We start from the raw sequence: 23,536 nt of genomic DNA on the forward strand, positions 1-23,536 counted from the left end.
AAGAGTAAACCGAAGTTCAGAAGTAGAAGCCATCCTCACAGCTTGGACGCCACAATCATGGGTTCTGCCTCTTGGAGATAGTAGTTGAGTCTTCGCCCCTTCCTTATTCCCATCTCTCACTGCAGGGTCTAGCCCCAAGTGCCCCTGATACAACCTAGACTGGGAAATGCTGACAACTCCTTTTTTTTGTTTGTTTTTTCCGGACAACTCCTTTGAGGAGTATGATGGTAAGGGGATGAAGAGCAAGCTACTTTCCAGGTAGCTTAAGGGGGTGGGGAGCTGGACTGAGAGAGGGACATTTTTTCTTTTTTTAAGATTTTATTTATTTATTTGAGAGAGAGACTGTGAGAGAGAGCATGAGAGGGGAGAAGGTCAGAGGAAGAAGCAGACTCCCCGTGAAGCTGGGAGCAGGATGCAGGACTCCATCCCAGGACTCCAGGATCATGACCTGAGTCGAAGGCAGCCACTCAACCAACTGAGCCACCCAGGTGCCCTAGAGGGACTACTTTTATCTTGGGGTTTGAGGACATTTGTAGGCTGGGCGGAAGGAGCAAGTGGAGAGGAAGGCTTCCAAAGTGCAAAGCAGAGGGAATGGCTGAGGAGCAAGGTGTGGGGGCAGATGGAAAAGAGTAGACTGGAGTTCCGGAGAGGAAAGTGAGGAGAGACCAGAGCTCATGTTTATTGAGTGCACTCTGCCTCATGTTATGTAAATACCTCAGAACTCTCTGGTACCCTTATGAATGAAATGTCGCGTATCCTGTTTGCTGATGGGAAAAGCCTGACGCTTTGAGAGATTAGATAACCTGTCCCCAAATTCTAGAGCTAGTTAAGTGGCTGACAGAGGGCCTTGTGTGATTCCCCAACCTGGGCCTTTCCCGCTCATTACCTCATGAGATTATGAGGCAGTGAGTTCGACTTCGTAATGAATGTGGCATCCTCTTCTGATGAAGTCACTGATCCTATGTCCTACGGAACAGTCGTAGGTGACACTGCCAACACAACAGGGATGGCAAGAGTCCTTTTTAAAAGAAATGTGCGATCCGATTGAAAAATAAGGGAAGTGTGAATACAGGAAGATGCAAATACAGTGATACTTGCTGAATCCAGAATGCTGCTCCCAATTCCTTATGCACTGACGTCCTGGCTTCTCCTTGAGTCTGCCCCTTGCTCTCAGCTCTGTCTGCTCCTTGTACAGGAGATCTGTTGCAATTCTCTCAGTTCCTCCAATACTCACCCTGTGTGGTTGCTGTCCCTCTCCTTCCACCTTGTCCTGTGTTCTAAGCTTGCTACTTCTTGTTTCTCTGCCTGGAACACTTCCCACACACATCTCTTCTCTTTCTACTCAGCATTCAGGTCTCAGTTGGGTAGTCAAATCTGTGGAGCCATCACGAGTCCCTAAATCGTATTAGACCCCTCGGATACATAGTCCTTTAGAACTGTCTACCTCCCTCTTAGAATGACTCCCTTCGCTATAATTTGTGACTTGATTAACTACATCCCCACTAGCCTATAAACTCCAGGAGGGCAGAGCTGATGCCTTAGAGGCCACAGAGTGCCTGGCACACACTGTGCTCAAGCAATATTGGCTGAAAGAATAAATTCAAAATGTATCCCAGAACCAGGAGATAAGGGGGAAATAGTAGCCACATAACAGTCACAGGTTATATTGTGCATTTAACTCATTCATGGGCAAGTCTTTCTCTTTTTTTCTCTTAATCTATACCCATTTTGAGTAACCTCTGAACCCACAGCATATAATTAGCAGCAGATTGAAAGAGGAAAGAGGAGGGCGCCTGGGTGGCTCAGTTGGTTAAGCAACTGCCTTCGGCTCAGGTCATGCTGCACAGGGAGTCTGCTTCTCCCTCTGACCTCCCCTCTCTCACTGTCTTTCTCTCAAATAGATAAATTATATATACATACATATATATATATATATATATATATATATATATATACATTTTTTTTTTAAGAGGAAAGAGGAGCTTTTGAAGCAAGAGCACTGATAACATTGAAAATTCACACAGATCAGGGTGCCTGGGTGGCTCAATTCTTTAAGCATCTGCCTTTGGCTCAGGTCATGACCCCAAGGTCCTACGATGGAGCCCCACGTCTGGCTCCCTGCTCTGTGGAGAATCTGTTTCTCCCTCTTACCCTCCCCCTGCTCATTCTCTCTCAAATAAATAAATAAATCTTTTTTAAAAGAGAGAAAATTCACACGGATCAAAAGAGGGGACTAGGAAAACAAAAAAGGAGACAAATGAAAACTAGCTTTTGTGGCCGTATAGAACAGGAGCACCTAGTATTAATCATGTATATTCTAGACTTTGGTGTCCTTGCTGTTTTCCTGTACAATTAAGTTCACAGTGTTTCCTCTAAGTAAGGAAACAACTGGCTAAGTGATGGCACCTTAAATGTGTGAAACATTTTTGGATTTATGAAACATTTCACCTGTATTGCTTTACTTGAGCCTGTGAGGTAGGCAAGCGGGGAAAGTGACCACTCACAGATGACAGATGCAGCCTTAGAGAGAAGTGATTTATCCAAAGTTATACTCTACAGCTCAGTCTAGGTATTAATGACCCAGTCATGGTCTTCCCACTATATATAATCCACAGGAAATTAATAATACCTTTTTTAAAAAAAGATTTTATTTATTTATTTGACAGACAGAGATCACAAGTAGGTGGAGAAGCAGGCAGAGAGAGAGGAGGAAGCAGGCTCCCTGGTGAGCAGAGAGCCCGATGTGGGGCTTGATCCCGGGACTCTGGGACCATGACCTGAGCTGAAGGCAGAGGCTTCAACCCACTGAGCCACCCAGGCACCCCTTAAATGAAAATGTTTAATTAGATAAACTTAACTGGATAATTGTATAAATTTCAGTTATCTGGAACAATATGCAGAAGGGAACATTCCTAGGCTTCTGTTTAGCTGAAATTGCATCATGGTTAAGATCAGTACTCGCAAATCATTTCAGAGAGAGAGAGTTCAGTGTCATTTGAAGCAGTCAGGCAAGACTTCAACCTGACATAGCTGGAAGTAGTTCACATCTTTGATGCTTTTATTCCTTACTCCATGCACCAAATGCCAGGCATCATGACTAGGTGCTGGAAATACAAAGGTAAAAGACAAGCTTCCTGTCTTTACACTGAGTGGTAAAAACCTATGGAAAATCCAAATGGAAGTATCCAGTAAGCAGTTGTAAAAGTGAGTTTAGAGCTTAGGAGAAAGACCCAGGTTGAATAGGTAGATTTTATGAGAAATACATAAGCCTTTGGGGGGTGCCTGGGTGGCTCAGTTGCTAAGCATCTGCCTTTGGCTCGGGTCGTGGTCCCAGGATCCTGGGATCAAGCCCCGCATCGGGTTCCCTGCTCGGCGGGGAGCCTGCTTCTCCCTCTCCCACTCCCACTGCTTCTGTTCCCTCTCTCGCTGTGTCTCGCTCTGTCAAATAAATAAAATCTTAAAAAAAAAAAAAAAAGGAAATACATGTCTTTTTTTTTTTTTAAGATTTTATTTATTTATTTATTTATTTGAGAGAGCATGATCAGGGAGAAAGGCAAAGGGAGAGGGAGGGAGAGAATCTTGAGCAGACTCCATGCTGAGCATAGAGCACATCTTGTGGCTGATCTCACCACCCTGACATCATGACCTGAGCTGAAACCAAGAGTCTGACATTTAACTGACTGAGCCACCCAGGCACCCTGCATAAGTCACTATTGTAACATTTGGTGCGGGTTATCTTGACCAGTGAGAATGTGTAGAGCAAAAAGAGATGGCTAAGGACATGACCCTAGGGAACATCAACATTTAAGGAGCGTTCAGAGAAGGCTGAGAAAGAGAGGTCATACTAACAGAAGTGAAGTCATTCATTCATTTAAAAAATACAAATTAGGGCACCTGGGTGGCGCAGTCGGTTAGGTGTCTGATTCTTGGTTTCCACTCAGGTCATGATATCAGGGTTGTGAGATTGAGACCCACCTCAGCTCTGGGCACAACGCTGAGTCAGCTTGAGATTCTCTCCTCCCTCTGCCCCTCCCACTTATGCTCTGATTCTAGTCTACAGTGAGTAAATAAATATTTTTTTAATGTTTTTAATTAAAAATATATATTTATTAAGTTCTTAGTTTCTGTCAAGAGGAACTACCCAGGAGCCAAAAGAGGAGAGCATTTCAAGGAAGGAGGGGTTACTGGGGTAACGGCCATAAAGAAGGCAAAAGGATAAAGACAGAAGAGCTGTTCACTGAATGTGACAGGGAGGTCATTAACAGCCTTGATGGGAACAATCTCAGTGGATTAATAGGGATAAAAAATAAGATGATTGAGAAGTGAATGAGAATAGGGAAATGGGTACAAAGAGTATAGGTGGCTATGTAGTTCAGCTGTGAAGGGAAGAAAGAAACTGAGTGATAGTTAATTACAGACAAGGATCAAGGGAAAGTTGAGAATTTTTTTTTTTAAGTACACGAAATCCTTGAGCATGTGTAGATACTGAGGGGAAAATGTCAGTAGGAAAAAGAAAGGTTAAAAATGAAGGAGAGGGGTGCCTGGTTAGCTCAGTGGGTTAAGCCTCTGCCTTCAGCTCAGGTCATGGTCTTGGGGTCCTGGGATCAAGCCCCGCATGGGGAATCTCTGCTTGGCGGGGAACCAGCTTCCCACTCCCCCTCTGCCTGCCTCTCTGCCTACTTGTGATCTCTCTCAAATAAATAAAGAAAATCTGGAAAAAAAAAATTAAGGAGAAAGGGGCACCTGGGTGGCTCAGTTAAGCACCTGACTTTTGCTTCGGCTCAGGTCTGGCTCTCAGGATCCTGAGCTCAAGCCCTGAGTAGGGCTCAGGCTGAGGTCTGCTGTCCCTCTCCCTCCACTCTTCCCCTGCACCTGCTCTCTCTCAAATAAATAAATAAAAATCTTTTATTATTATTTTTTAAATATTTATTTATTTATTTGACACACAAAGAGATACAGTTAGAGAGGGAACACAAGCTGGGGGAATGGGAGAGGGAGAAGCAGGCTTCCCACAGAGCAGGGAACCCAATGTGGCAATCGATCCCAGGACCCTGGGATCATGACCTGAGCTGAAGGCAGACGCTTAACGACTGAGCCACCCAGGCACCCCAAAAATCTTTTTTTTTTTTTAATGAAGGAGAAAGGATTTGAAGACATGTGGAATAAGGCCCCAAAGTAGGAGATGGGACAGATTTAGGCAACCAATGTATTAATTGTGAACACCTGCTATGTGTCAGGCACTGTACTAAGTGCAAAATGCAAAGAGAGACAAGCAACACAGCCTACCCAGGCCTTGTGTGCACAGAGCTGATGGTAACGTGGGAAGGTGAACCTTAGACAGGCAACATGGGTGCCTCATTTACTGGGATGACAGAGATGCGAGGATGCAGCTAAGTGCATCTGGAGAGGGCCCAAAGTGGTTGGTGGAATTCTCACATTACTACTGTTTTCTCTGAAGATGCATGTGGGTTCTGCTGAGATAAGGGAAGAAACTTGAGGAATGAGGTGGAAGTTTGAAATAACTACTTTTAAGGAATGGGAGAATGTGATTTTCTAAGCTTAGAGACCCTGAATTTATTAAAGTCTCCAATCTGTGGGACTGTGGGATTTTTCTCCATAAGACATTGAGGAGTAGAACAGAGTCATTTGGATTTGTCCTTTGAAGGAGTTCATCCATTTCTTTCCATACCCAGTGCCGCTGTCCTTACCTGACTGCCTCTGTCCCCATATCCTCAAACACCCTATTTTCTTGCTAGTAGGTTTCCTTGTCTTCTTGCTAAAATAAAGCATTTTGACAGATAATAACATTATTTGAGAACTTTAAATAACATCCTATTCCTGTCATATTATTTTAACTTACTCACCTCAGTGTTCCAGGCCTTCCACAATTTGTCTCCCTTTTCCCTTTCCTCTGCTTGTAACTAGTGTCTTTCTTATATTACTCATACCCAGCCTTTTGCTATCCATGCTTCAGGTTCAATGCTTACCAAGTACAAACTTTTGTTTAAGCTGTGTTACTCTTTGGAACATTTTCTCCTTTCTTTTGCACCAAGCCAACTCCCACCAAAATTCTCCCATCCCCCATGATAAAATGTATCCAACATCTTTCCTTGCAGTAATCATGAAAAAGATTTATAGTTTATTCTTCATTTAGAAATCATACTCAACCCTTCTTTCTTTCTTCCTTTCTTGAGACTTGGTATTGCATTTTAATCATTTAGTGCATATAAGTTTTATTTTAATTCAAATAGATGGCCCCCGCCCCGAGATTTTATTTTTGGATTGCCTGGCTGGCTAGGTTAGTAGAGCATGCGACTCTTGATCTCAGGGTCATGAGTTCAAGCCCCACACTGGGTGTGCAGCCTACTTAAATAATAAAAATAATTAATTAATTAAAAACAAAGTTCTCTTTTTTAAAAGATTTTACTTATTTATTTGCACACACAAAAGAGAGAGAGCGAGAAAGCATGAGCAGGGAGGAGATGGAGAAGCAGGGAGTTCAATGCAGGGCTTGATCCCAGGACCCTGGGATCATGACCCGAGCCAGGTGCCCCAAAAGATTTTATTTTTAAGTAATCTCTACATTCAATATGAGGCTTAAACCCACAACCACAAGAGTCACATGTTCTACCTATTGAGCAAGCCAAGCACCCCAATGGCCATTTTGTTTATTTTTTTCTTATCATCGAGATTTCATTTTTTTAAAAGATTTTACTTATTTGAGAGAGAAAGAGCAAGGACAAGCAGGAGGGGGGCAGAGGGAGAGGGAGAAGCAGACTCCCTGCTGAGCAGGTAGCCTGACAAAGGCTCCATCCCAGGGCCCCAAGACCAGGAGTCAAAAGCCCCAAGATTTTGAGCCAAAGTCAAACACTTAACTGACTGAGCCACCCAGGCACCCCTTTCTGTGTTTGTTTCTATAAGTTAGTGGAATAGCTGCTACTCTTAAACTTAAAGGGATGGACTTATGTATGGTCATCATTTGTATAGACTATGTGTCTGCTGACTTATGCTGGCTGGCTGGCTGGAGTTGTGGCTGTCATGGGCTGGTGGTCTTGGAGCACTCCTTCTTGGGGCTGCCCTGGTGGGAGAGTGAATGGTCATTTTTTTAAAGACTGGGACCACATCCCACAGTGGATTGTACCTGAAGTAAGTGCTTAATACTTATTGGATGGAACTGAGATTTTAGTTGAGCCCTAAAATTTTAAATAAATTACACCTCAATCTCCATTCACTAATGTATTTAATGAGCATATAGTTGATTACCCAAGTCCTTGCTAAGAGCTGGGGAGATTTCTTTCAACCTCCAAGTGCCTCTATATTTTGAGCTGTCTTTCTCCCAAAACCTCTTTACAACCTTTAAAACACTGAATTGCCTTGGACCCAAGACCCTCTGTAATTAGCCTTGTGTAAGTATTGTTCTATTGTTTCTGATTAGTCTCACTATTTCACCTGGTCTTCCATCTCCAAGTCTGTGTGTGTGTGTGTGTGCATGTGTGTGTGCGCGTGTGTGTTTATATTTCTTGGTTACTTGCTGTGAGGCTTAGCCCAGTCAGCGATGCTACCCATCCTGATCTCAGTTCAGTAAAGACTGGCCATAAGTAGCAAACCCCTCCCCCTGTGTGGGAAAGGAGGTGCCCACACAGATAAAACTATCCAAGAATGCCAATATCTCCCAGGCCACCCACTATCCTGGGAATTTTGAGAACGTCTTTTGTCCCAGCCCCCACGCAGGGAAAAATCTAAGGAGGCAATACCAAGGTGGGAGCCAAGCAGTGTTGTCTGAAGTAGTCTCATTCTCCCTCCCTGCTGACAGTCCCAGAATCAAAGGGTCTTTATGGAGGGTGGAGATGGAGAAGGAGCTGTTTTGCTGTCTGAAGAATCTCCAGGGCCCTCTAAAGGAAGATGGAACAACACTAATCCTGTATCTGGGGGCCAGTCAGGCTATGTGGGGTTGGGACAACTGGTCACTTTCCCTCTTTGGAGTCTTCACCTTACTCCTCTTTCTGTGTGATTCTCTGAGTCAGTTTGTCTCAATCTCCACATCTCACTTTTGGCTTGAGCCCCACTCACCTGTCCTCTTCCATCAACCAACAGCCTGATTGCCAGCGACCCTGGCTTCCTGGCTCCCTAGTTCCTGGCCTAGTGGCCCAAGCCCATGCTGCTCTGACAGGGTTAGAGGGGAGGAGATGATGGGGACAAGAAAAACCTCCTGGTGACATCTACTTTTCCTTCCCCAGGCCTCAAGCCCTCAAGTGTATGCTAAGCCTCCCTTATTGGGGTCATGATGAATACAGGGAGGAGGCATGTGGGGAGACATAAGGAGGTTGAAGCAAAAACAGTAGAGAGGAGGGACAGAGGGTTGGGGCAGAGTAGAGGTGGAGGGGGGAGACTCTCAAAGCGGAAGCAGGATAGCCAAAGCCCCTGGGGAGAAAGGAGGGGGGGAAAGTCGCACGGCTCTGACACCTCAGCCCAGCCGAGGTCTCCGGGTTTTTCGTCTGTCGCTCCTTCCAGCTTCTCTTCCTCCCTCTCTTGTGAGATTTCTTCCCGAGGCCTCTCCATTTTAAAGCATGTGATCCCCTCCGTCCGAGTCTTAGCGACGGTCCTCGGGTCTCTCCATCTCGCGCCTGGCTTGGGTCTCAGGCTGAGCCTCCCGGCCTGGCCCTCTCGGTGGGCGGTGCTTCTTACGCTCCGCCCCCAAGAAGGACTACTGGTGGAGAGGTGTCGAGAAGGCGGTGTCCAGACAGCTTCTGAGAGTCGGACTGGTTGCGGTGACCCAGAGGCGGGCCGGAGGCGGGGCCAGTAGGAAGGCGGGCGGGGCGGCTGGGGCCGGGCCCAGAGCCCCGGGCGGTCGCATTGTTTTCCTGCGCCGAGCCGCGGCGGGAGTGGGGGCTGCGACTGCGACCCAGGACTCGCCCGACCCGACTGCGCCCGCGAGGTCGGATCCGAGCTCCATCCCATTCGGACGCTCGTCACGTCTCGCCAGAGCCCCAATCACGGATTACGAACTCGGCGCGGTGCGGGGCCGCTGCCCGCCCGCTGCGATCTTGGTCCCGCTGACCCGGATTTCGGGGCAAGTACCCCGGAGCGGGGATGGGGTTGCAGGGAGGCGAGGAGGACCCGGGGCGCCGCAGGCTGGGGACAACCTTCCGAAGTGCGAGAGGGACCCGGGAGGGTGCCAGCGCGCTGTGTGCTTGCCTGACGGAGAGGGTCAGCGGAGTTGGGGTGCACGGAGGGAGGAGGGGACCGTGGCCGAACCCCGTCAATGCACTGCTGGGCGCAGGGTCCGGGCGCCTCTTCCCAGCAGGTTTCTCCGAGCTGCGTCCATTGCGTTGGGGAGCGCGAAGGGCGATTATTTAAGGCGCGCACCGTACAGAGGGTGGAAAATCTGGTCCCTTGACTCCCCAGCAGGAAAACTAAGGTTCTGAGACCCGCGGAGAACTGGACCCTCTCGAGGTCCCTGCAGGGATGGGAAGGGGGACGCGTCGTTCGGACTTTGGTGTGACGCCTGCACCTCTGTCCTTGTGCAAACGGGAGTCTGAGCACCACTCAGGTAGTTGGCTTGGGCAGAGTGGGGGAAGGGGGGCCCCCCCAGAGAAACAACAGTCCCCGTGCTCTCCTCCTTCCTTCACCCCACTCGCGCCGGTGCTTTGTTAGACCGGGATTTCCGAAGGAGAAGAGCCTGGCTGGCGACTGCACCTTGAGCCCGAGGACTCCGCTCAGCGCTGGTCCCAGGCCTGCCCTCCTCGGTTCCCAGCCTCTGGCCCTGTTTCTCTGGCCTCGGAGACCCGCCTCCGCTCCTCAATCGCTGCTCCCATCCCCACTCTGTCTGCGCCCGCAGGCCCCTCCAGCCCCTCCTCCCGCTAACGTGGCTCTGGGACCCGGTCCCGGCCCAGACTCTGCTACCCGCCCCTCTTGGAGCCCCAGATCCAGTAAAGGGGAGACTCGTCGAGCCCCTGGCCCTGGGCCCACCTTATGCCAGGGTCTAGACACCTGGTTATCCTCGTTGGGGGCTGGGTAGGAAGGGAAGGTAGGTTAGGAGCCTGGGGGTGGGGGAAATGTCTTGGAGAAGGGAAGGCGCCTTCAGCCTGTTCCTCGAGGATTCTCCGAGCGCCCCTCATCCCTTCTACGTCTCCTCTCCTCCCCCAGAGGAAGGTGGACTGGGGTGGGCAACCAGCCTGAGAGCTTCCTGCTATTGTCCCCAGCCCAGTCTCCCCTTCTCCATCCCTTCCCCAGCCTCCCCCAAGACTCTGCTTATGACTCTGGCTATGACCTGGCCACTCCTCAGAGGTGGCTGCAAGGGCCAGGAGGAGAGAGAAGGGTTCTTTCCTCTCCCAGCAAAGGGAAGACCTTGGAGGGGGAGATAGAGACAGCCAGCACCCGCCCCCCCCCCCCAATTTTCCTCAGACGGGGGATATTATGCAGCTGGGGTTGGTCCCAGCGGAGTAAGCCTTTTCCCAGGCCTGGAGTGGGATGGGGACTGCTTAGACACTGCTTCTCCAAAAACAGATATGGGAAGCCCTCTTAAAGATATATTATACTTAAGTCTAGGGGGCCAATGCAAAGGCCAACCAAGTGTTTTCAGAGGCTGGACTAATCCAGTCTAAGTTGGGGGGGTGGGGTGCAGAGACATTGGGTGGGAGAGAGGCAGGACCTGCTCTCTCATGGAAGAAGAAAGGGGCTGGGGGTGCTTGCTATCAGAGCATTTTGCCTAGAAATGAAGAGCATGTAAATGAGATGCAAATTAGCCTCTATTGTCCCCAGCTAGGGCGCTTTTGCGAAGAAGCCTGCTGGATTCTGAGGGTTTTAATGTGGGAGTGGTCATCCTGCCCCCACAAACTGTCCCAGTCAACCTTTTCCCCAGGACTGGTCGAGCAATTCCAGGAGCTTCTGGCTAGGAGCCAGCCCCAGCCCCTGCCCTCACACTTTAGGCACAAAGCGCCAGCACCTTTGCAGTCAAGCTTAATGTCAACTCCCCCTCCCACCCCCTCCCACACACACTCTTCCAGGGCAGCGCGTCCTCTACCCTGGCCTCAGTAGTCTTCTGAATTTTCACATTTTCTTTTAAGGGATGTGGTAAAGAGGTGTAGCTAAGCCTCTTCCCTCCTGTCCCTTCTTCCATCAGGTCAGAGGTCTCCTATCCCCCTCAAACCCCCACAGGAGTCATCACCCCAGGTAAGGAAAGGGCAGCAGCTCCTGAGGGCAGGAGATCGAAGCTGGCATGGCCTGGGAACAGGAAGAGGGTCTGGCTGTTCTCCCCACTTGCCAGAGACCAAAGTTGTTTCCTGAGTGAAGATACCAGTTGCCCAGGGCAACTTGGAGGGGGAGGATAGGAGACAGGCTGTGTCCCTTTCTCTTCCCTTGGGACCAACAGCATCCGGAGACATGGCGGGGTGGGGGGGTGGGGGGGTTGTGTGCGCAGTTAGGGAGGCTTGGCCTTTCAGCACCAGGGGGTCATTAGTTAGCAGATGACTGCTCTGTCCCTGCGGGGGAGGGGGGGGTCATCATTAGGTGTTCCTACCCCTGCCCCTCCTCCAGCCCTCTTGGGACCCCATCTGACGTCAGCCTCCCCACCAGTGACGCTGAACTGGGGGTGGGGTACACTTGGGTCCTGGCTTCAAGAGTGGAATTGGGGAGACGGAATGGGCTGGTCCTGGAAGCCCAGGGTCGCTTGTTTAGGCGACACGGCAGGATGAGCAGGTAAGGATGGGTGAAGAATAGCAGTCTGTTACAGCAAGAAAGGATTCTCACCCTTCCTGCCCTGATTTTGGAGCGGTTGAGCCCCTCACTCCAGTTCTAGGGGAAGGAGGGCAGGAAGCTGGTGTACACCTCCCACGGGGTTCCACCTGGGTCAGCTGGGGGTGGGCCATGGTGCTGATTGGTGGGAAGGAAGGCTGTCTCCCGTCCCTTCGACCAGATCCATCTTTTCCTGGACTTTGGGCTACCGTTGCCTGCCTGTCGTTGAATTATTTATATTTCCATTTTGAGGCAGCCCGAAGAGGGAAGGAAGGGAGAGAGGGACATACATATGCAGCCGGTTCTCCTCACCAGGACAGCCAGTTCCCTGCCGGGTTCCTCGTAGGGGGTTGGTTCTCCTCTTCCTCAGCAAGTGTGAGCACTGGTTCTTCGGAGCCAGGAGGGAACCGGGGGCTAGAGAAGCTGGGAGGGGGCACAGTGGTCGGGCAGACAGCTGCAGCCAGAGCTAAATTTAGCCTCTGATCTGGCTTTGATGCAGATTCATTTTTGGCTAAGGCAGCCCCCCCCCCACCACTCTCCTCCCCACCCAGCTTCTCCCCAGCAATGGGAAGATCCCTTGAACCATGAACTTAGACCAGGATGGTGACCCCTAGGTTTCCTCCTCCAACTCTGTTCTTCCTCACCCCTATCGAGGGTGATAGCTTCCTCGCAGCTGCCTCTGCCTGGGCACAGTGCCTGCATGGCTCCCAGGGTGCCGCAGGGGTCTGTGAGGGAGGGGGAGGCAGACATAGTGCCCTCTTCCTCCTCCCAGTGCCAAGGAGTCACTATTTATAATTTTAAGCCTTTGGTGTCTAATTATAACTGAGAAGGGGTTAGCAAGGGAGGGGGCCAGGAGGTGTCACCTACCGAATGTCCCAGGCCCAGTCAGGAGAGAAGAGAGGAGGCTGAGTGAGAAGGCTTGGAAGGGGAGCGGGTGTGTCCTGTCCTTACCTGGGGTCACGCCTGCAGGCCTCACACTAGCCAGTCTGGGCCAGTTGGAGAGAGAAACGCCCTGAGTGACAGTGACAGCTGGCTTGGACCGACGCAGTGCCAGAGAAAGGGTTGTTTCCCCCAGCCCACAGGGTCTTCTGGGGATAAATCAGGGGAGCAGCCTGCCAGTGTTAAGGGTGAAGGATTCAGCCCCGTCCCCACTCTTCTCTGTCTCCTTCCAGGGCTGGCATATGGGTGAGGGGGTACCCCCTGGGGCCTGAGCTGCCCCGCACAGGATGCCCCGTGCCCCCCACTTCATGCCTTTGCTGCTTCTGCTGCTGTTGCTCTCACTTCCCCACACCCAGGCGGCCTTTCCCCAGGACCCCCTCCCTCTGCTGACCTCTGACCTGCAAGGTGAGTGACCTCGGCCCACCCCCCTGTTGTGTGAGCTCAGCACTCAAGACCCCAGCAAGGGAGGAGGAAGGGTGGGAGGTGAGGTACAGGAAGGCAGGCAGTGGACGGAAGTGGACGACGGAGAGGAGGGGGGCACTCAAGCCTGTCGCCCATCGCTGCTGGGCCCACTTGCTGCACTCTTGAGGCCACACTGTTGCGCAGGGGTTGACAACACAGACCCAGCTAGGGGCTTGACAACCCAGCCGGACCACATACTTTAGCTGGTTTGAATCCCTGCCCAGCTGCTTGGGAGCTGCAGGACCTCGGTTGAGGTGGTTCACCTTTCTTTGCCTCGGTCTCCTCATTTGCAGAATGAAGATAACAGATAGTGTTCTCCCTTATTAGAGTTATTTAGGGATTAAGTGAGGGCATCCTCGGAAAGGGCCGAGAACGCTGTCTGGCACACACTCAGTGTTTTCTGTGTGTTTGCTATTATTATTAGTTACACAACGAAGGCTTGGGGCTGGTTTGGTGATGCCCCCACACCCCTCACCTCCCTCTCCACCATCTGTACCACAACTAAGCTGGGGTCCTGCTGTAAGGGAAACCATACACCCACTTTTTTTCTGAGAAGAAAAAACTTTATTTGCAAGTTCCTGTTGTATATGTAGGATTTTGAGTAACTCTAAGGATGAAAGAACCGCAGCTGGGTCCCTGGGAGTGAGGGTTGGGGGATAAGAGTAGCACTTTTGTGTGCCAGACGCTAGCCTAAGCACCTTGCAAATGCTAAGACATCAATCCCTGAACTCTGAGCTCCCTTGGAGCGCTGAAGATCTTGGTCGCCATGGTCAGGCCCATGGTCTGGCCTGTGGATGCCCTGTGGGTCAGGGGAGGCTGGAACCGGGGAGGGCTGAGGTGGCCTCTGAAGAACCTTAAGGGCTGGGAGAAATGGAGTAAGTGCTCCAGACAGGACAGCATTCGATGTGGGAACTAGAGAGGAGCACTCGCCACACCGCCCACCCCTCTCACTGCCCCCTCCAGAAGGAACGGAGTTCAGCTTTGGAGTCAGACAGATCTGACTCGGAACCCCAGTACCTGCCACTTCAAGCTAATGGAGCTATGTGAATTCCTTAATGGCTCAAGGCCATAGGCTTCTCATCTGTAAAATGGGGCCACTATTAGTACTTCCTTCACAGAGCTGTATTTAAATTAGGCAATTCCAAGTACTAACAGGGTGGTTGGCAGAAGTTAAGTGCTCAGGGTGAGCAAGCATTATTTAATAGTTGTATTGATAGCTTTACCTCACAACTCACCTCGCTCTTCCATGACGTCCATGACTGAGGTTTGTCTTGTTGGGAAGGATACTGAGGAAGGAAAGTCTGGCTGGCCCTCATCCCCCACATCTCTGTGTCTTCCAGGTACTTCCCCATTATCATCCTGGTTCCGGGGCCTGGAGGATGATGCTGTGGTTGCAGAACTTGGGCTGGACTTTCAGAAATTCCTGACCTTGAACCGGACCTTGCTAGTGGCTGCCCGGTAAACTGACCGTGGCACAGTTGTGGGGCCAACATGCATGCTCCTGAGCAGCCATGGGACCTGCATGGCCACTGCAGTATCTTGCAGGGGACACATGCAGGTGTACAAGCCATGGGACATGGACATGCTTGGACCCAGGGCACAAATGCCAAGGCATGGAGTAAGGGGGAGGACAGAGGGCAGGAGGTCTGCACTGTTTGTCTCTGAGCTGCTGAGCCTGAGCAGGGTGGGCGCTAAGGAGTTCAGGTGGGGTGCCTTGCCTTGGCTCTGATCCCTCCTTACCTGTCTCTTCAGGGATCACGTTTTCTCCTTCGATCTTCAAGCTCAGGAAGAAGGAACAGGACTGGTGCCCAACAAGGTGAGGGGCGTGTGGGAGGAGGTGCAGGCTTGGAGATGAGGCTGGGAGCGGTCCGGTGGGGATAAAGCAAGGAGGGACGAGGACTCCAAAAGGAGCCATAATGTGAGGGGACCTCCAGGTTGCCCCATGATGTTCCCTCCTTTACTTGTCTTCTCAGTATCTGACATGGCGGAGTCAAGACATGGAGAACTGTGCTGTACGGGGAAAGCTGACGGTGAGGAGTGGGATGAGAATTCTGAGGGGAGAATTTCCTGCCTCCAGGCTCTGTCCAAGTGGTCCTGCACTGTGCCCGCTTTCCCAAAACCCACTTCCATCTCAGGACACGGGGGAAATGTGCAGGAAAGGGAATGAATGATTTTCACCTTCCTTCCCAGAAAAGTGAGGCTCCAGCAGGCCCAAGAATTTGCCTGAGGTTGCGGGGCAGTGATTAGCTTACTTGGGACTTTACCCACATTGCTATGACTGGCTGCGGGGAGGTGGCCTAACGTCCTGGGCCCCCTGTCCCAATCGTAGGGACTCCTGTGGCTGACCTAGAATTTGGGGTTCTCTAGGACGAGTGCCACAACTACATTCGTGTTCTTGTTCCCTGGGACTCTCAGACACTCCTTGCCTGTGGAACGAATTCATTCAGCCCCGTGTGCCGCAGCTATGGGGTACAAAGGCGGAGGCGGGTGGCAGTGGGGTCAGGATGGGAGTGGGAAGAGAACCCAAGATGGGCGACCAGTTTGGTGGGGGCGGGCCAGCCACGGTGGAGAATTGGGAGTGCCGGGCGGAAGGGTCCAGAAGGGGTGGGGGAAAGAGGCAAGGGGACATGAGGGAGTGGGCTGTGGAGCCAGACTCCAAGACCCCAACGATTCCAAGAACCTGCTCCTTCTGCCTCCAGATAACTTCGCTGCAGCAGGAGGGTGAAGAGCTGAGTGGGCAGGCTCGATGCCCCTTTGATGCCACCCAGTCCAACGTGGCTGTCTTTGCAGGTGTGCACCTAGGCGTTTAAGAAACGGGCCTGTGGCAGGAGGGGGCTCCGGCCTTAGCCTTTCTTCTGATTTGGTCTTTGCCCATGTTCCCGAGTGCAGGGTTGAGCTGGGGACAGGGTCAGGCTAAGGGAGACCCAAGCCTTGGGTTAGGCGACCCCAGAAGAGCCAGATCCTTGGGTCCTCACCTGACCCCACCCTACCCACCCCTCCAGAGGGCAGCCTTTACTCAGCCACGGCTGCGGACTTCCAGGCCAGTGATGCTGTAGTTTACAGAAGCCTCGGGCCTCAGCCCCCACTCCGCTCCGCCAAGTACGACTCCAAGTGGCTCAGAGGTCAGGGCCGGGCCTGGGGGATGTTGGCTGCTCGTGGGGAGGAGGTGCAGGGGAGGGACTGTGGCAGGGAGCGGGCAGATGGCCGCTGGTACGGTTCGTGTTTGCCAAGGCAAGAGGCTGCGTGGGGCCAGGTGTTTCTGAGCATACCATTCCGTTTCCCCTTTCAGAGCCACACTTTGTCCACGCCTTGGAGCATGGAGACCATGTCTACTTCTTTTTCCGGGAGGTCTCTGTGGAGGATGCCCGGCTGGGAAGGGTAAGGAGATGGGCCCCAGTGGGCGTAGCTAGAGAGTTCTGCTTGATCCTGAGAAGCCAGTCAGAGTCAGGGGAGAGCTGCTGAACCCCATGTTCACCACACAATCCCCTGGACTCTGAGCCCCAACTTGGAGTTGCCCCCACATCCTGCTGTGTCCCTCATCCTTGACTCAGTCTGATCTACCACACTATACCCTTGCTTTGCTGTGGCCCTGGCATCTGTCCCTTGGTGCTCCCAGATACCCCCAACACCCGCATCCTGCCCCGCTGGCCCTGAGGCCCTCACTGTTCTCAGCATCCCCTGCTCTCCTCCCCCAGGTACAGTTCTCCCGAGTCGCCCGTGTGTGTAAGCGTGACATGGGTGGCTCGCCTCGGGCCTTGGACCGCCACTGGACATCATTCCTGAAGCTGAGGCTCAACTGCTCTGTCCCTGGGGACTCTACCTTCTATTTTGACGTCTTACAGGCCTTAACTGGGCCTGTGAACTTGTATGGCCGCTCCGCTCTCTTTGGGGTCTTCACCACCCAGACCAATAGGTTAGTACTAGACTAACCAATGTGGTCCACTCTGTCCTTGTCCCACCAGCGTCTAAGCTCCCCTCTCAAAGCCTCCCATTGCCCCTACCTGGAGGTGAAACTCCCTTCAAAGCCAGCTTGCTGTTCTGACCTTCTTTCTCCCAGCATGGCCTCCAGGGGGCTGTCTCGCTCTCTCAGGCTCCGCCCCCTAACATGGCACTTAAGGTTAGCTGCCGTCTTACCTGGGAGGACCGTGTGATCCCTTCCAACACCTAGCCCGCATCTTTTTCTGGCTCCTTCAGCATCCCTGGCTCTGCGGTCTGTGCCTTCTACCTGGATGATATCGAGCATGGGTTTGAGGGCAAGTTCAAGGAGCAGAGGAGTCTGGATGGGGCCTGGACACCTGTGTCTGAGGACAGGGTTCCCTCCCCCAGGTACCCAGGATGAGAGTGGTTTTTTGGGGGTTGGGGCAGAAGCAAGAAGCGAGTTCCAACATGGGATTATGAAGAGAGGGTCTGTGGGATTATGGGGAGAGGGCTCAGCGGGCTGGCATGGGACTGGTGAGCTGCAGAGAGGGGGGAAGCGGTAGTGTGAACGTCTGTGTAAAGGGAGAGAGCAAGGGTTACCGATCGTGTCTGAGAGCAGTTGGTCGGGGGCACAGAGCCTAACTGAGCCCTGGCTCCCTGTCCTAATGCTGCCCCTTCCCGTGTTCATCCCAGGCCAGGATCCTGTGCCGGAGTCGGTGTGGCTGCCTTGTTCCCCTCCTCTCGAGACCTACCTGATGAAGTTCTGACCTTCATCAAGGCTCACCCGCTGCTGGACCCCGCCGTGCCACCAGCCACCCATCAGCCTCTGCTCACCCTCACCAGCAGGTAGCTAAAAGAACAACTGCTGACCAACCCCCACGCCCAGCCACTCTCCTCTGACCTCACATGGGTCAGTCACATTGGTGAGGGGAGGGAGGGAGGTATGAAGGAACGTCTGGGAGGGGAAGGACCCAGGAGTGTGCACCAGGAGACATGTACTGTCCTTGAGACGCTCCGGATTCCACCAGTCGGGTGGCCCTGACTGAGGCCTGTCCCTCCAGGGCCCTACTGACCCAGTTAGCTGTGGATGGTAGGGCTGGTCCCTACAGGAACACCACAGTCCTGTTCCTGGGCTCCAACGATGGGACCGTGCTGAAGGTGCTGCCCCCGGGGGGGCCCTCAGGAGGACGTGAACCCATCCTGCTGGAGGAAATCAATGCCTACAGCCCCTCCAGGTGAGGCCTTGGTCTGGCAGTGCTCCCCGTCCCCCACCATCACCCTGCAGAGCAGGAATGGGAAGTGAGCTGGTAGACTGGGCTGTGGGGATGTGGTGGGGACTCCAGCGTTGGCTTCCACGTGGCCGAAGCTATAGGCTAGAGGGGTTTGGTAAGAAGCTAGGTAGTGTGGTGGGGCAACACTGGGACTTGTAGTCTTAGGCACCTCCCCACCTTCTGTTCTTTAACTGACCCAGGGAAAACGGAGCCTCCCCTGCCCCATCTCTGATTCCTTCCTGCCTCACCCTAGGTGCAGTGGGAAGCGGGCCGCCCAAATGGCACGGCGGGTCATAGGGCTGGAGCTGGACACTGAAGGTCACAGGCTCTTTGTGGCTTTTTCTGGCTGCATCATCTACCTCCCTCTCAGCCGGTGTGCCCGGCACGGGGCCTGTCGGAGGTGAGAGGGGCCTGGCCCCCCCAGGGCCAACAGGAGCCCGGGAACACAGGCGTGGGGGAAGGTGTGGCAGGGAAATGCAGGGTGTGGTTGGGAGGGAAGGGTGCGCTGGGCATTGTGCAGGTGGGCAGTGCCCAGGGCCTAGAACAGGCATTGGGACAGGGCAAGATGGGAACATGGGGCCAGGGGCCTCCTGCAGGCCAGGGTGAGAGCTGCAAGGGCAGGGCCATTGGATGGGATTAGAGCGGTGAGCCTCATATGACTCCGTTTCCCCAGGAGCTGCCTGGCTTCTCAGGACCCATACTGTGGATGGCACAGCTCCAGAGGCTGTGTGGATATCAGGGGACCTGGTGGGTAAGTGAGGGGCCCCCAAATCTCCCGAGGAGAAAGTTCTGTTTGCCCCACTCAAAGAAGCAGCTCAGGGCCAGTGTCGGGGGGTGGGGGCAAGATATGTAACCACCCTATGCTACCTCTGTCTCCTGCTAGGACTGATGTAGACCCCACTGGGAACCAGGAATTCACGGAGCACAGCGACTGCCAAGGTAAAGAGGGCTGGGACAGCCATAGCCATAGCTGCACAAGGCTGTGACGGCCATCAGCTACAGCCCAGGTGTGGGCTTATGTACTTCTGTGGCAGTGCCCCCTTCGGTTCCTCATGAAGCTACCACCCCGGCCCCCTCACCCCCCACCTCCATCATCACTCTCTGCCTTCCTTCTTCATAGATGGAGCTACTGGGAGTCAGTCTGGCACAGGGGATTCTGCTTATGGTGAGTCTGCCTATCCCAACGCCATCTTCCCTTGCTTGGCCCCCACGCACCCACGTGTGTGCTCCGTGGCGACAGCAGACAGCTGCCCACACACACTGGGTCTCAGATGAGGGCCGGCATACTCCAAACAGCCCACATAGAGCTCGGTGCTTGGCACACAGTAGGGTGCTTAATAAATAGTTTTTGAAAAAAATACATGAAAGAATGTCCTGCACGGTGAGCCTTTCCCCATGCCCAGAGGAAAGTAGAGGCTGGAGTTCTGGACCTTTGGGTTCCAAAGAGGGGGCAGGGGTGGGGAGGACCCACTGAATGGGTGTCAGAGGTAGAAAACAGGAGCCTCACTGGCTCTGACCTGGTCTCTGTCACCAGTGCTTCTGGGTCCTGGCCCTTCCCCTGAGACCCCCAGTACCCCCAGTGATGCCCACCCCTGGCCCCAGTCTTCCACTCTTGGAGCTCACACTCAGGGTAAGGGGGCTGGCTGGGAGGGATAGGAGTGAAGCGTGGGGCTGGTGAGTCTTGAAGAATTCTAAGCCCCTCACTGACGCATTTGGTGCTCACTAATGCCTGTTTGGAGCTTCCTCTCCCCCGAGCTGGGCTGCTTAGACCCACCGCCTTCTGCACTGGCAGAGTTTGGAACTCGCTCTAGGCATGGCTACAGGGCCTGGAACTGGGATGGGTACTCCCCAGGCCCAAGCTCTAGCCTGTGTGTGAGGTCTAGTGTGGTGGATTGACTGTGTATGTTGAGCGCGGGGGGTGGGGGGGTGTCTGTGTCATTATGAGGAAGGTCAGCCCGTGCTGGAGTGAGGCTGAGCAGCAGCAGCAGAGAGGTGAAACTCCAACTTGCCCTCCCATGCCCACCTACCTTGGCTGAGCCTCCCTCCTCCCCTCTCGGTCAGCAGGCGTGCGCCGGGACCTCCCCCCAGCCTCAGCCTCCCTCTCCGTCCCCATCCCACTCCTCCTGGCCTGTGCTGCTGCAGCCTTCGCCCTGGGCGCCTCAGTCTCTGGCCTCCTGGTCTCCTGCGCCTGTCGCCGAGCCCACAGACGTCGGAGCAAGGACGTCGAGACTCCGGGGCTCCCGCGCCCTCTCTCCCTTCGCAGCCTGGCCCGGCTGCACGGAGCGGGCCCAGAGCTGCCGCCGTCCAAGGACGGAGACTCGGCGCAGCCGCCCCAGCTCTACACCACCTTCCTGCCTCCTCCCGACGGCGTAGCCCCGCCGGAGGTGGCCTGCCTGCCCACGCCGGAGTCCACGCCCGAGCTGCCCGTCAAGCATCTACGCCACGCTGGGGGGCCCTGGGAGTGGAACCAGAATGGGAACAACGCCAAGGAGGGCCCCGGCCGCGCGCGGGGCGGAAGCGCAGCGGGAGGGCCAGCACCTCGAGTCCTGGTGAGGCCACCACCGCCCGGCTGTCCGGGGCAGGCCGTGGAAGTCACCACCCTGGAAGAACTGCTGCGCTACCTGCACGGCCCACAGCCGTCCAGGAAGGGGGCCGAGCCCCCGGCCGTGGCAGCGTTGACCTCCCGGGCGCTCCCACCAGAGCCCGTTCCCACCCCCGCCCCTTCCCTCTTTGCGGGCTCCAGCCTCCTCCCCCGGGAGTGCGGTCTGCCTCTAAGGCTGGACGTGCCACCCGAGGGGAAGTGTGCGGCGCCGTCCACCCGGCCCGCCCTCTCCGCCCCTGCTCCCCGGCTAGGGGTCGGAAGTAGTCGGAGGATGCCCTTCCCCACGCACCGGGCGCCCCCTGCCCTGCTCACTCGGGTCCCCTCGGGGGGGCCCTCCAGGTACTGCGGGGGTCCCGGGAGACATCTCCTGTACCTGGGCCGGCCGGAGGGGTATCGGGGCCGCGCTCTGAAGAGGGTAGACGTCGAGAAGACCCAACTGCCCCCGAAGCCTCCCCTCGTCTCGCCCTCTTCCCAGCCGGCTGTCCCCAACGGCAGCCATTTTAACTTTTAAAAGGGAGCTGCGCCAAGTCCTCGGATGGCGCCCTTGAAGCCCGTGCCCTCAAAGGCCAAGAGCATGGACGCATCTCCATGGACAGAGGCCCTCCCTCTCTCCGTGTTCCACACCTCCAGCCTTCCTGGACTCTGAGAGTCTCCCGGGGTCCCAGCCCGCCTCGGGTTTATTTATTGACGTCTTTCTCCCTGTCCTCGAGAGAGGAGTGGGAGGTGAGAAGCTCGCTCCCTCAGTGAGCCAGCTTTTCGGGGGGAACTGGCGCACTCCCACTCCCCCCTCCCTCAGCCAAGCTGCCTTAACTCGCCCCTCCGGGCTTCCTCCATAGACTGGGCCGCGGGCGGGCCGCAGGGCGGATGGACAGACCGACGGGGCTGGGGCCGCGCGCGCGTTGTGTACAGAGTCCTCGGGCCTCCCGGGACGTGCCTCCTCCTACTGTGTAGGAGCCTCCGCTTCCCAATACAGCTGTGTCCCCGAGCCGTGCCTGACTTTCCTAGCGGAGGGGGCGGGGCGGGAACCGGTCCGTTAGCTAGGCGCCTCTGCCCCCGAATCTCTGCCTTCATCTTGGCCTTGCATTCTCTCCCGAGTAATTGGGATGGCTGCGGTCCCACGGGGGTTAATCAGGAAAGGTTTCCTGAAGGAGGCAAGCGAAGAAATGGTGTGTGGAGATGAACCGGGGCCCAGGAGACCCACGGCAGAATTTAGGTGGGGTAGGGAGGGCACCGGAGCACGTTTCTGGATCAAGGATGTTTTCATAGCCTGTTCCATGGGGGTGGGGAAGGGTATTTTCTGAGAAATAAAATGAAGCTGCAGCGCAAGTGGTTTAAGTTTCACAACAGGAAATCTCGTCCTAAAGAATTTGGAGAGTGTAAGTCTTAGGATGGATAGGTTGCAAAGAACGGCAAAGGATTCGGCCCTGTTGGTGGTAGGGTCTAGCCTTGGTAGTTCCCTAAGGAGCAGTTAGTTCCCTTTCTCAGAGCGGGAGGGGGTGTAGGAGCGCGTGTTTCGTGTTTCCTTGCACGCATGCGTAACCTCTGGTCTCGGAGTCTCCGGCTGCGCTCCAGCCCCGCGCTCGGAGGATCAACTAGCGAGTGTCTGTTCTGTCGTTCTCTGGCTGGAGCTGGCTGAAGATACCTGTCTGTTATCCCGGGGACCAATGGGAGGGGCGGACAGGACCATCTGCCCCGCCCGCCACCTCGAGCTTAAGGACTCTTAAAGCCTCACGCGGGCGGTGCCTGCTTTTGCGGATTTACAGGTCCGGGTCTTTACCAGCGCGTGGCCGGAGTATAGGCTCAGTTGGAGCCTTAGGTCGCCGTCGCACTGGCGCCGCCTGGAGGCCGCCCTAAGCCCCGCAGCTAAGGAAGCCTTGGCAGTCCCCTTTCCCCGTTCGCCATAGGCCTGCCTTGAGTAAGAAACCCCTGAAAACAATTTGGAGAAGGACCGTGATTGTGTCTAGCTCCGCCCTTTATTTCCTGTAATCCTGACAAGTCAGAACTTTGCCCTAAGCCTCAATGTCCTCATCTGAAAAATGGGGTTGTTTGAGAGGCTCAAGTAATTATAATGTATGTAAAAATGTTTTTATTTTTATTTTTTTTTTAAGATTTTATTTATTTATTTGACAGAGAGAGAAATCACAAGTAGATGGAGAGGCAGGCAGAGAGAGAGAGAGAGAGAGAGAGGGAAGCAGGCTCCCTGCCGAGCAGAGAGCCCGATGCGGGACTCGATCCCAGGACCCTGAGATCATGACCTGAGCCGAAGGCAGCGGCTTAACCCACTGAGCCACCCAGGCGCCCCTGTAAAAATGTTTTTAAAGGAGAAAGCATGGTACCTTGTGAGATGATGATTCCTCCAAACCCATGCTTAGACGTCCTAACTTTGCGCTCTTCTACCAAGCAATCTGTTTCTTTTTGTAACCTTAGGATCTTCACTTACAGGTTTTACCCTCAAGATGTTTTTTAAAATCGCCCTCTGAACTTTTCTCACACCTTGTCCTGCCAAATTTGTTGCCTCTGCTTGGGGCTTGTTTCCCCAGGTTGGAGAGGTCCTTTAGGTCTTAGTTTCCCCTCTTTGGATGTCTTACTTAAACCAAGATGCTTTAAAACC

General features: G+C 53.9%; 1 protein-coding gene across 6 annotated transcripts; it reads left to right on the forward strand.

The window, feature by feature from the left end:
* The first annotated feature begins 8,798 nt into the window (after positions 1-8,798).
* SEMA6C (semaphorin 6C) lies at positions 8,799-21,910 on the forward strand. 6 transcript variants are annotated; one of them, XM_004776754.3, is made up of 20 exons: positions 8,800-9,070; positions 11,123-11,172; positions 12,906-13,077; positions 14,475-14,592; positions 14,887-14,950; positions 15,108-15,164; positions 15,502-15,603; positions 15,834-15,924; positions 16,137-16,256; positions 16,424-16,512; positions 16,830-17,047; positions 17,329-17,460; positions 17,746-17,898; positions 18,114-18,287; positions 18,577-18,723; positions 18,997-19,074; positions 19,207-19,262; positions 19,444-19,488; positions 19,858-19,953; positions 20,388-21,910. In XM_004776754.3, the coding sequence occupies exons 3-20, from the start codon at positions 12,960-12,962 to the stop codon at positions 21,434-21,436; spliced, it is 2,907 nt and encodes a 968-aa protein (XP_004776811.1). In that variant the 5' UTR covers positions 8,800-9,070; positions 11,123-11,172; positions 12,906-12,959; the 3' UTR covers positions 21,437-21,910. The 6 variants fall into 6 exon arrangements, with proteins under 6 accessions (XP_012903464.1, XP_012903462.1, XP_004776811.1 ...); XM_013048010.2 differs by lacking the exon at positions 15,502-15,603 and having other exon boundaries at positions 8,799-9,070; XM_013048008.2 differs by lacking the exon at positions 11,123-11,172 and having other exon boundaries at positions 8,799-9,070.
* The last annotated feature ends 1,626 nt before the right edge of the window (positions 21,911-23,536 follow it).

This window comes from Mustela putorius, unplaced genomic scaffold, assembly GCF_011764305.1.
Source record: "Mustela putorius furo isolate JIRA1106 unplaced genomic scaffold, ASM1176430v1.1 tig00000695_pilon_pilon_pilon, whole genome shotgun sequence".
In the NCBI taxonomy this organism is placed as follows: Eukaryota; Metazoa; Chordata; class Mammalia; order Carnivora; family Mustelidae; genus Mustela; species Mustela putorius.